Source organism: Heterodontus francisci, chromosome 18, assembly GCF_036365525.1.
Source record: "Heterodontus francisci isolate sHetFra1 chromosome 18, sHetFra1.hap1, whole genome shotgun sequence".
In the NCBI taxonomy this organism is placed as follows: Eukaryota; Metazoa; Chordata; class Chondrichthyes; order Heterodontiformes; family Heterodontidae; genus Heterodontus; species Heterodontus francisci.
In genome coordinates this window covers 31,210,978-31,223,885 of record NC_090388.1, presented here as the reverse complement: position 1 = coordinate 31,223,885, position 12,908 = coordinate 31,210,978, and the positions used below count along the sequence as shown (strand labels likewise).

The window sequence follows — 12,908 nt, the reverse complement described above, 5'->3', positions numbered from 1 at the left end:
GTAATCATAGAATGGTTACAACACAGAAGGAGGCCATTCGGCCCATCATGTCCATGCCAGCTCTCTGCAAGAGCAACTCAGCTAGTCCCACTCCTCTGCCTTTTCGCTGTAACTCTGCAAATCTTTTCTCTTCAAATAATTATCCAAATCCCTTTTGAAAGCCACCACACTCTCAAGCAGTGCATTGCAGATCCTAACAATTTTCTGTGTTTAAAAAAAAAATGTTTTCCTCATGTTGCCTCTGGTTCTTTTGCCAGTCATGTTAAATCACTGTCCATTGGCTCTCAACACTTCCACCAATGGGAACAGTTTCTCCCTATCTACTCTGTCCAGACATCTCATGATTTTGAACACCTCTATATAATCTCCTCTCAACCTTCTCTTCACTAAGGAGAACAGCTCCAACTTCTCCAATCTAGCCATGTAAATGAAGTTTCTCATCCCCGGAACCATTCATGTAAATTTTTTTCTGCACCCTCTCCAATGCCTTCATATCTTTCCTAAAGTGCAGTGCTCAGAATTGGGCATATTTTTCCCGTTGAGGCCGAACCAGTATTTTATAAAGGTTCACCATAATTTCCTTGCTTTTGTACCTAATTATAAAGCCCAGGATCTTGTATGCCTTGTTAAAAGTAGTGCAATTAATTGTCCCATTGCCTCTAGTTATGCAGCAAAATCATTTATATTTATAGTCCTGTATTTTATCACACTTAAATCCTTTGTGATCCACGTTGAAGGTTGTTACAACGTGATAAACTTGCATCAGTCAATTTAGCTCATGCAAAAATGATTGCACTTGTCTAAAACTCTGCCTGTACCGCCTATTGACTTGATGTATATTGCACCCCTGGGAGTGAATAATGCAATTGATTGATGGCTATTTGAACAATTACCAGTACAAAGAATGCTTCTCAATTGTAAAAGCTGCCATTGAAAAATGTTCCTATTTTTGATCATGCCATTATTTTGTGCTGACATTGTTGGCAGTTAAATAATGTTAAGCCTGTGCTGTAGTATTTTTGATTAAAATTATTCAAGGAATTTTATTGTATTAAGATAGTAAGTAAGTAATTTGGTACAGTAATGTAATGGTTATGGTACTAGATTAATAACGTATGGTAATGAGTTCAAATTTCTAGCCCTGTCACATCCAGTCAAGAATGGTGATGGGTAACCGACCAATTAAGAGGAAGAGGAAGCTCCATAAGCATTCCCATCGTCAACTGTGGTAGAGCCAACCATGTGACTGCAAGTGGCGAGGCTGAAATGTTTGCGAGTGTCTTAAGCCAGAAATGCAAAGTGGATAATTCTACTTGGTTTCGACTATTGGAGATGTCTCTGTCCAGCCAACTTGGTTCACTTCATGTGAAATTAAGAAGTGTTTGAATGCACTGGACAGAACCAAAGCCATGGAATCTGACAGCACCCCAACTGTACGCTGCAGGCCTGATTGCATCCACCGTCAAGTTGTTCCAGTACCAGCTAATGCACTGGCATCCACCCGAAAATGTGGAAGATTGCACTGCTTTCTCCTATCCACAAAATACAAGATGAATCTAACCTGGCCAATGACTGACCTGTCAATCATCAGTAGAGTAGAAGGATTCATTGCTTACTGAATAATAACCTGCTTACCAATGCTCAGTTCAGCTTCTGCTGGTGCCTTTCAGCTCTTACCCTTGTCAAAGACTTCATCCAAACATGGATCTGAGCTGAGGTAACACAAAGGCAGTACCAATAATTTTGGTATTTCCACTTCTTGTAGTCAACTAACAAGTAGAGGCATTTAAAAAATAATGCAACCATCTACAGCCATTTTTCCAACAAGAGAATCCATTCTTTCCCTTCATCCATTCTTCGCACTCCAGCATTCTGAAAATAGTTTAATTGAGCTTTAAACTTAGTGATGAAGCTACAGCCAAAAATCTTCAGATCCTTCATAAGTGAGCAGAAACACATTTGGTCTGCTTGTCAAATAAATATAATATCTACTGGTCGCCCAATACATATCGCCTATTATGTTGCAGATATTCAAGTACAATGTTGGCATGCACCTCAACTTACCAGTACCTTTGATACAACACTGACATTTAGTTTTAGTTTAGTTTAGAGATACAGCACTGAAACAGGCCCTTCGGCCCACCGAGTCTGTGCCGACCATCAACCACCCATTTATACTAATCCTACACTTATCCCATATTCTCTACCACATCCCCACCTGTCCCTATATTTCCCTACCACCTACCTATACTAGGGGCAATTTATAATGGCCAATTTACCTATCAACCTGCAAGTCTTTGGCATGTGGGAGGAAACCGGAGCACCCGGAGGAAACCCACGCAGACACAGGGAGAACTTGCAAACTCCACACAGGCAGTACCCAGAATTGAACCCGGTTCGCTGGAGCTGTGAGGCTGCGGTGCTAACCACTGCGCCACTGTGCATTCTCGGAATTTCTTTGAGCTGTTCCCACTCCGCCGGCATTAATTCTCCAGAAATGTGCTACAAGTCCTGTTTACGTATGTAAATTAAATTGCCACTACACTACTAGTGAAATAATGCAGCTGGAATGAGAGTAGCTCTGAGGAAATACCTGGCCATAGTTTATGGACCCTTCATTAATAGAAATTGGAATTATAAAGTGCATTGTCACTAACAAAATGTTCCATTACGCACTATCTGTGAAATGCCTAAAAACACCATTTTAATGTGGTTCTATTGCAAGGCTTTCTACTTGTGTTAGTTTTCACATAACACGCTGTACACACTGCAGTGTCTTGTTTTATCAGCTGCTGACGTTTCCAGAAGGCCATTGCAGTTGTTTTATTCGCTTTTCTTATTGACAAACTAATGATATCCTCAGACCAGAACATTCATTCTGATATGAGTAATTATTACAATTCTACTCGCCTTCACAGTGTGTCATAGATTGCTTTAGCTGTAGCTTTTATCTGTGTTGTACATGGATGCCTTACTGCTAGTTTTTTCAGGAGATAGGAAAAAGAGAAAAAGGGAGAAAGCCATAAACAATGTTGATTGCCATAAGAAACAAAGCTGGCAACATTGGACAAATCTTTAATCATGAATTATGGCTGTAAACCTGTGGCATTGCTTCACATCAAAAATGTAAATATGGTTAAAAGCGACATGCTGCACGCAAAATGTGTCATAAGGGGTGTCCAGTCTGTGCTTCAATTGGACTTTGTTCTCCTATTACGGCTGATGTGACTGTCTCAAATTACTGATATTCTTAAGCCTTCATAAAAGCAAATGAGTTGCACCTCCTAGGATCATAGAAAGTTACAGTACAGAAGCAGGGAATTCAACACATTGGTGTTTATCTCCACATGAGACAATGTATCTAATCCTAGTCTTTAATAATCCTCTTTTTCGAGCAATTTTCTAATTCCACTTTAAAAGAATTAGCAACAGAGAATTCCACATTTTAATGACCTTTTGGTGTTTTAAAAAAAAATTCCTCTTCAATTCATTTTGTGATTGTTCTAAGATTTCTGCCCTCTCACTCTCAGTGGAAAAAAATTATCACCAGTTACCTTTTCATAACTCTTTATAATTCTGAAAATCTCACTGAAGATCATCTTTAGCCAGTTCTGCTGAAAAAAGCACTATAGTCTTCTCAAGTCTCTTTTCATATCTGTGGCACCTTATCACAGTGACATCTTAGTGAATCTACACTGTACCTCTTTCATTGCTTTTATATCCTTCCCATAGTTGAGTGTTCAAAATTGTACACAATACTCTCAACTGTGTCCAACATTGAGGTTTTTTTGAGGTTCAACTTAACCTTCATTCTTTTGTACTGTGTGTTTCTAGATCGAAAATCAAGTATTTTAATGCTCTTATCTACTTGTGTGGGCACCTTCTTTATATCTTCTCCTTTTCCTATTAAAACTATACTTCATAATTCAAATGGGAGGGTTCCGTTGTTGCTATGAATGGTGGGTAGACCCTGCATCCACCGTTTTCCTTTTTGCTCTACCTTGCTCTCCTGTAATTGAGAGAAAAGCTTGCAACTGCAGAGAATTCTTCCCTGCATTGTAAATGTAGGTAGAGCTGGAACTTGTTTTCTACCTGCAGGTTTGCTTTGAAATACATACTGTTATGGTCAGGTGAAGAGGGGTCAAAGGGCTTCCCTCTTTTCCCTCTCCTTGTTTGACAATAACAGGTTTAATTCTTCTTTAAAAGTGGATGTACTGGCCAATTCAGTAGGTGTTTGATTGGTTCTTGCTATGATCATAGCAAGTAAGTAATCGGAGAGGTTTTCTTGAGTTTAACAAATTAAGAGATTAACTTTATTGTACTTAAACTGAATTAATTAAAATAATAAACTACGCGCCAATTTTCACACGCACATTACAGATTCTCACACACAAAAATAGGTTACAGGGTGGGGAAGGGTAGATTTGTCAAGTTAGAGCCCATAAAAAAGAGGTTCACGCTCTGTGGAGTTTGGTGATTCGGCTAGCTTCGAGCTGAATTAGGTGGTCCTGAGGCTTTTAGTTTGAAGAAGTAGATGTCTGATTCGGTGGGTCTCTTGGAGTCAGCGATGCGGATGATTTCCTCCAAAGGGGTTTCTGATTGTAGCCGGAGTATGCAAACGTAGTCAGTCAACTGGCAGGATTTGAAACTTGCAAGCTGGAATGAAGAGAGAGAGAGAAGGGACCCCCCCCCCCCCACCCCACTTGGGTCTGCACGTTTCAGAGTCCAGATGCTTCTCCCTGCTTCTGCAGAGAAACACTGGCTTAAAATCGCAGAGTTGGGGGGGTGGGGGGGGGGTGGAGGGGAAGAGGGGTGCTTGTCACATGACAGTCACTCAGTAATTCAAGCATGGTAATCAGTGGTGTATTTCTTCTTGCCAAAAAGAACAGGCAGTTCCCTTAAACTTCCTAGGCCTTGGTTCTTGCTGGGATGAGCAGACTTTCATCTCCACCTCGCAGGCCTTGCAATGTAGGATACAGTATTGCAAATTAGGTGGCCATCTTAAGCTGCTAGCAAAGTCATCTTTTATCTGTTCCTTTCTAAATTTCTTAAAAATAAATACATTCAGAGCTCCAGTCAGTGGATTAAAAAAACATTATCATTCGACAAAGCACGTTGGCATGACAATACGATAATATCCCACTTTAGCCCCGGGTGCAAACAGTTCACTCACATCTTTATTTTTATTTTTCTCAATTAGATTTTTTCCTCAGTTCCCAGAACTGTTGGTAGATATATTGAAGTCAGACACACTATACAATGAAGATAGATGTAGGCAGCATATTCACTTTATTAAATACAATTCTTATCAGTCCTTGTTTAAACATCCTCTGAGACAAAGCTTTTACATTGAACGAGGGAGCATACATAACTGTACATTGGATACCTGGTTGTTTACATTTTGAATCGGGCATTGTTTGGGATGTTCAAATTACAGTGAGGTTTTTTTTGATTGTACAACAAATAATTTGCTAATGGACGCTTTTCTGATGCTTAAAGCATTTCTTTTAAATTCTAGAATCAAATCCGCTTCAACAATAATTCAGTTACTTGTTGGTTAATCACACTCTTGCTCTGATAATCATCGCAGGATATTAATAGGTAATGATTCAATCACTTGATCTCTTGTTAGTTCAGCAAGCTTAACCAGTGAGTAGCCTAAGACACACAGGTCAGGTTTGATTCCTGGTCTGAGCTGGTTTAATGGTAGGCTGCAACAAATGGGTTTTGTGCCCCAGAGTTGTATGGTAAAAATTGGTCAGGGTCCCTACTCCTGTTGTCCAATAACCCCTAATGTAATTGCATGTGTGGATTTCAGGTGAGGATTGAGCTTCTGCCTTCCCCATTGCTTGCTGCCACCTACTGTCTAGGCTTACACCTACTGTCTAGACTTATGCAAAATGACCACTTGGGCAAGGTATCCATAGAACAGTCCCCTAGTGAGTAGTCAACATCTTCAGGAGAGAAGAAAATTGGTGAGGAGAAAAGGAAAACATTCTGAAATATTGAACATGTGTAAATCATTTTACTTTCTGAAATGGGCATTAATAAACTTGTTGTATTTGTTATTTAACAATTGAAGTGTTCTATCCACAGAGGAATTCAAAGGTCAAACTGTAGTAGAGTTGATGAAAAAAGAAGGCAGCACCCTGGGGCTCACAGTATCAGGTGGAATAGACAAGGAAGGGAAACCAAGAGTATCCAATCTTCGGCCTGGAGGAATTGCTGCGAGGTAACCAAAGCTACTGTGACATATTACCCGAGGGCAATGAACGATTACAGCTGAGTGTGTTTCACTGGGTTCATGAGTCTTTTGTGCAGAGCACTTTTTAAAATTTGTGCTTTGTGCTTCTCAATTGTTTCATCTTCTGAAATTTCTTACATTTCCATCACTGGCAGGCTAGGGCTGTGAAAATACAGCTCCTGTGTAATTGCAAACCATTCTTTTTGCAGGATTATGAGGAAGCACCAGTCATTTTTAGCTTGGAATAATTCTTGCTGATTTGAGAAATAATTTAAATTAATTGTCCTGGCGACAGACTACATGAAATCATGGGTTTCTGATATATTTCAAAACTGCATTAATACATTCTACTGCTAGTAATTCAAAATTATATATACATTAAGATAATTTGAGTTATCCTATAGTTTATATGTAGTAAAGTAATCAGCAAAGCATGTAGTAAAAATAATATGGTTACAACGGGAGATTTTAATTTTCACATGAATGAAGGATAAGCAAAGCAGCTCAAGTAGTAAAGGCAATTAATGTCTAGAATGTATTTGAGACAGTTTTATAGAACAATATATGTTAGAACCGACAAGGGAACAGGCCATAGTGATGACGACCAGAATTAGTTAACAATGTGACAGTAAAGGAGCACCTTGCAAATAGTGACCATAATATGTTTGAATTTGATATTGGGTTTGAGAGGGAGGGTGATAAACCAAAGTTTTAAATTTATATGTGGCAAACTTTGAAGTGGTGAGAAATAAATTGACTGCAGTAACCTGGGCTGAACTGTTAATGGATAAAACTGCAAACAACGGGAAGTATTCAAAGAAGTATTTGCTATGATACGAAACCCGTACATACTATGGGCAGGTGACTAACTTGTGCCATTTTAACTGGCCCACCCACCAAGTTTCTGCCAGGTGGATGATGTTAAAATCAGCCGAAATATTTCAGATGCAAGCTCATTGTTATATATATTTTTTAAAATCTCAAATATTGTTGTCAAGACTTTTGTTTCTTGACCATGACAACTTGAAGAAACAATCAATTTGGTGATAATGGACGAGGATAGTACTTCTAAAAATTGCAGCAGTAAAGATTTATTCACGACAGAGCATTGAAGGACTGTTTTGATACTTCAGGTGGAATCGGAGATCACTCTTCCTGAGCATTTTAGTTGAGTGAAAATTTAACTTGGTTACTCTTAAGAACTGTAGGAGTGCAATAGTATTTTCAGTTAAAATATTTCAAACATTTTAGGAATTTTTTTTAATGAAGAGGTTAAAGAGACAGTTAGACTTAGGCCAATTGAATACTACTTTGCCTTGTCTGAAGCAAGATGCCTGCTGGCCTGATGATGTGCTATGTCATTCTCTTGCAGAAGTGATCAGTTAAATATTGGCGACTACATCAAATCTGTTAATGGAATCAACTTAACAAAATTCAGGCATGATGAGATCATCAGTCTCCTGAAGAATGTTGGTGAGAGAGTTGTCCTTGAGGTGGAATATGAACTCCCTCCTCTTTGTAAGTATCTTCTAAATTAAGATTAGTACAGTAACTTGCAATTGAAAAGCTTGAATTAAGAATTGATAAAGTTGATATTGTATTTGAAATCAAACATAAATATTGAAAAGACAGACATTTATTTTAATTCAACTCTTTTATGCATTTAATAGGGAAGCTGAGGCACAACCAGTTCAATCAATTAAAAAATACTTTTCTAACATTAATATTGGAATATAAATATTTAAAACACAGAACTTTGCATTAACGTTCTCAGTATTTTCAGAAATCTGTTTACTAACAGTAAGACCAGCTTACTTTTAAAATCAATCAACAATCGCACAAAATTAAAATACCAAATCTGGGAGAATAGGATGCAGAGAAAAATTCCTCTCTGCGTGTGTAGCATAACGGCATATGTGCAATGCTATTTTATAAGATTGCTTTCTGTGGTGGTCAAGAGATGCCGTGTGTCTGATTCACAGATAGTCTAAAGTTCAAACTAATTGAAAGATCTTTGCTACAAGACTTCAATGATTTTTCTTCTTTTAATGTGGATGTTTTGCTTAACTAGAATTTTTTGCTTGACTAGAATAAGCTATCAGCTACTTTCTTGCAATGGGAGGAAAATATGCATGGAAAAATTGCTTTTATAAAGGAGTAATGAACTTCTCAAATACACTTGTATGTCAGAAGATGCTCTCTGCAATATGTATTTGTTACTCCTTAAAGATTTGCTATGTAGTATTTATAGAAGTTCTCTGTACTGATATAGAACTGGGTCCAAATGATTAGTAGAAAACATACACTACGTATAAATTAAATAATGGGACAATGCACAAAAGAGATCCATAAAAATTCTCTGAACACTTGCAAAAAAAAAATGCTTGGCCCAAGTGAGCATCATTGCCCTTTGGTGGATCAATATGAATTGCGTTGTATTTGTAGAAAATCATTTGACGTTAATGCTTATTTCAATTTGGAATGATGGAGATAGGAATCCAAGCTTTTAGTCCATATGAGTGCAATGTGCGTGTATGTGTTTGAAAATCCACATGTCCACTTTAAGATTCTTTTATTGTGATGCTAACTGGTTTCTCATTGATCTAGAGATTTAAATTAAACATTCCTTTTTTCTGATTGAAGAAATTTCTTGCTGTCAAAAATAATAATTTGTATTTATATAGTGCATTAATGTCGAAAAATATAATCAGACAAAAATGGATGCTGAGACATAGAAGATTTTAGGAAGGATGACCAAAAGGTTGGTCAAAGTGGCAGGTTTTAAGGAAATCCTTGGAGTTAGCTAAGCAGGGGGGTTTAGGTGAGGGGTTCCAGACCGTAGGAGCCAGATGATTGAAAATATGAATTAGGAGCAGGAGTAGGGCATTCGGCCCCTCGCGTCTGCTCTGCTATTCAACAAAATCATGGCTAATCTGATTGTAACCTCGACTCCATATTCCCATCTACCCCTGATAACCTTTCAGCCCCTTGCTTATCAAGAATCTATCTACCACTGCCTTAAAAATATTTAAAGACTCTGCTCCCACTGCCTTTTGAGGAATTACAAAGACTCACAACCCTCTGAGAGAAAAGATTTCTCCTCATCTCTATCTTAAATGGCCGACCCCTTATTTTTAAACAGTGACCCCTAGTTCTAGATCCTGCCACAAGGGGGAACATCCTTTCCACATCCACCCTGTCAAGACCCCTCAAGACCTTATACGTTTCAATCAAGTCGCCTCTTACTCTTCTAAACTCCAGCAGATAATAGCCTGTCCAACCTTTCCTCATAAGACAACCTGCCCATTTCAGGTATTAGTCCAGTAAACCTCTGAACTGCTTCAATGCATTTACATCCTTCCTTAAATAAAGAGACCTATACTGTACACAGTACTCCTGATGTGGTCTCAGCAATGCCCTGTATAACTGGAGCATAATCTCCCTACTTTTGTATTCAATTCCCCTCTGAATAAATTATAACATTCTATTAGCTTTCCCAATTACTTGCTATTCCTGGGGACTAACCTTTTGTGATTCATGCACTAGGACACCCAGATCCCTCTGCATCTCAGAGCGCTGCAATCTCTCACCATTTAGATAATATGCTTTTTAATTCTTCCTGCCAAAATAGATAATTTCGCATTATCCCACATTATACTTCATTTGCCAGATTTCTGCCCACTCACTTAACCTTAATCCCTTTGTAGCCTCCTCGTATCTTCTTCACAACTTACTTTCCTATCTATCTTTGTGTCATCAGCAAATTTAGCAACCATACCTTTGGTCCCTTCATCCAAGTCATTTATATAAATTTATATAATTAATGGCATAGCTGCCAACACTGGAATGAAGTGAATGGGGGATGTGCATAAAGGGTCTGATTTAGAGAAATTTAGAGTTTGAGTAGGTTGTAGAGCTGGAGGAGGTTATTGAGATATGGAGCAATATGGCCATGAAGGGAATTAAGTATAAGGTTGCAAATTTTAAATTTGATTTATTGGGCAACTGGGAGCCAGTACAGGTCAAAAAGAACCTGTGATGGGTGAACAGAACTTGGTTCCTCACAGGATGTAGGTAACAGAGACTTGCATGAGCTGAGTTTTAAGGAGAGTAGAGATGGGGACTGAAGAGGATGGCTTCAGTTTTCCCACTGTTTAACTGGAAGAGGTTAATGTACATCCAAGACTGGATATTAGACAAGCAGTTTGATAACGCAGGTATTGAAGAGATGGAGCTGGCTCTTACTGGCATATAAGTGGAAACCGATTATGCAAGATGGAAAGCAGAGAATAATTGGAAATTGTTTGTCAGACTGGAGGGAAATATACAATGGTGCCCCCCCCCACCCCCCACCCCCCCCCAGTGATTGGATCGGTATTAGACAACTGATCTTTTTCATATATATTAATGGCCTGGACTTGGATATAGGGGCATCATTTCAAAGTTTGCAGATTATGTTAAACTCAGAAATGTAGTGAGGAGGACAGTAGTGGATTTCAGAAACACAGACTGGTAAAATGGGAAGGTACATGGCATATGGCATTTAATGCTGAGAAGTGTGAAATGATGCATTTTGGAATAATCTTAAAGGAAGTGCAAGGATAAAGAGAACTGAGAGTGAATATGTACAAATCTTCGAAGGTTACAGGTAATATCCCCTCTAAATATTTCAGTTGCGTGTGGCCTGTTCATTTGACAGTGCGGCACTTACACATTTTTTTGATAAGCTGTGCATGCACAGTATCCTAAAGGGGACATCTTGTGAGTGGCCTGCGTGGTACCTTTCAGCTTACTGTGCATGCACATGTTACAAGGAACATTGATTATAGGATAAGTTGACAAAGCTGTTAAAGCATACGTGATCCTTGGTTTTATAAATAGAGCCAAAGAATACATAAGCAACGAAGTTATGATAAATCTATATAAATCGCTGGTAGGATTTCATCTGGTGTGTTGTGTCCAGTTCTGGGCATCACGTTATGGAAAGGATGTTTTGGCCTGAGAGAGTGAAGAGGAGATTTACTGGGATAGTACTAAAAGAGAGGTTTTACACTCTTTTTTTAAAAAAAAAACTTGGATGTATAACCTATTAATCCCTCCATCAGGGAACTCAGACCGATATACTCCATGAATTCATGCCATGTCAGATCATAGGGAATTCAAAACATATACTTAACTTGGGCAGGTATCCTATTTGAATAACAGCAAGCATGGACATATATTTCACTAGAACATCAGGGAATGTGGCATTATATCATATTGGATCATTACAGAATTCATATCCGTGGTATACTTCATTTGTCCATGCAGGCAATTGACCATTGAGAATTGCATGCATTTCTTACAAGAGCTCAGATCATCATCTGGAATACAGTTTTGGTCTCCACATTTAAGAAAGGATATACTTGCATTGGAGGCAGTACAGCAAAGGTTCACTAGATTGGTCCCTGGGATGAGGGGGTTGTCCTGTGAAAGACCAAGTAAATTGGGCTTGTATTGTTTGGAGTTTAGAAGAATGAGAGGTGATCTCATTGAAACGTATACGATTCTAAAGGGGCTAGATAGGGTAGACATTGAGAGATTATTTCTGCTGATCGGGGAATCTAAATCACGGGGGCACAGTCTCTGGATAAGGGGCTGGTAATTTAGGACTGAGATGAGGAGAAATTACTTCACTCAAAGGGTTGTGAATCTTTGGAATTCTCTACCCCAGAGGGTTGTGGATGCTCCATTGTTGATTACATTTAAGACAGGGATAGACAGATTTTTGGTCTGTCAGGGAATCCAGGGGTGTGGCAAGCGGGCGGGAAAGTGGAGTTGAATCCTAAGGTCAGCCGTGATCGAATTGAATGGTGGAGCAGGCTGGATGGGCCATATGGTCTTCTCATGCTCCTATTTCTTGTGTTCTTATGAGGGTTTCAGTTATCTGAAGAGACTAGCGAAGCTGGGATTATTGTTCTTAGAATAGACCAGGTTAAGGGGAGATTTCATACAGGTGTTCAAAATTTTGAAGGGATTTGATAGATAGGGAGAAAGTGTTTCTATTGGCAGGAGATCAGTAATCAGGGGACATAGATTTAAAATAATTGCAAAAATGACAGAGGGAGAAGACAATTTGTTTTACTCAGCGAGTTATGATGATGTGGAATTCATTGCCTGAAAGGGTCAGGTAGAAGATTCAGTAGTAACTTTCAAAAGCCAATTGGATCTCTACTGAAAAAGGAAATATTTGCAAGGTTATAGGAAAAAAGCATGAGTGTGGGACTAATTGGATAGCACTTTCAGTGAGCCAGCACAGACGCAATGGCCCAAATGGCCTCTTTCTGTACTGTGCGATTCTACATCCTCACATGTCACCAAAGGGGCAGCATGTACATGAAGAAGCAGGGCCGAGGACGTGGCCTTGGAGGTCTCCGCAGGTAGCATTAAGAGAAGATATTACACAAGGTGCTGTAGCTAAGAGACTAATAAGTCGCTTTTCCAGCCAGGCCCATAACAATTGGATATGATTCCCCTAGTCTTCAAGATGGATATTCGGTCCTGCTCCTGATCACGATTCAGCAGCTCCTGGAAATTAGTTTGTGTTGTCACATAGTGAGGACAGGCTTGGACTTAGCTGTGATGCCTCCACAGTTGAAGTGTTTGCCAGGTTTGGTTGTCAGGG

At 39.0% G+C, this 12,908-nt stretch overlaps 1 protein-coding gene across 3 annotated transcripts in view; it reads left to right on the top strand.

Moving 5' to 3' along the window:
* Positions 1-12,908, top strand: part of grip1 (glutamate receptor interacting protein 1) — a 434,653-nt gene that overhangs the window by 317,291 nt on the left and 104,454 nt on the right. For all 3 annotated transcript variants that reach the window (XM_068050478.1, XM_068050479.1, XM_068050480.1), the window contains exons 3-4: positions 6,097-6,232; positions 7,617-7,762. In XM_068050478.1, coding sequence (XP_067906579.1) covers positions 6,097-6,232; positions 7,617-7,762 — 282 coding nt within the window. The remainder of the gene's footprint in view (positions 1-6,096; positions 6,233-7,616; positions 7,763-12,908) is intronic.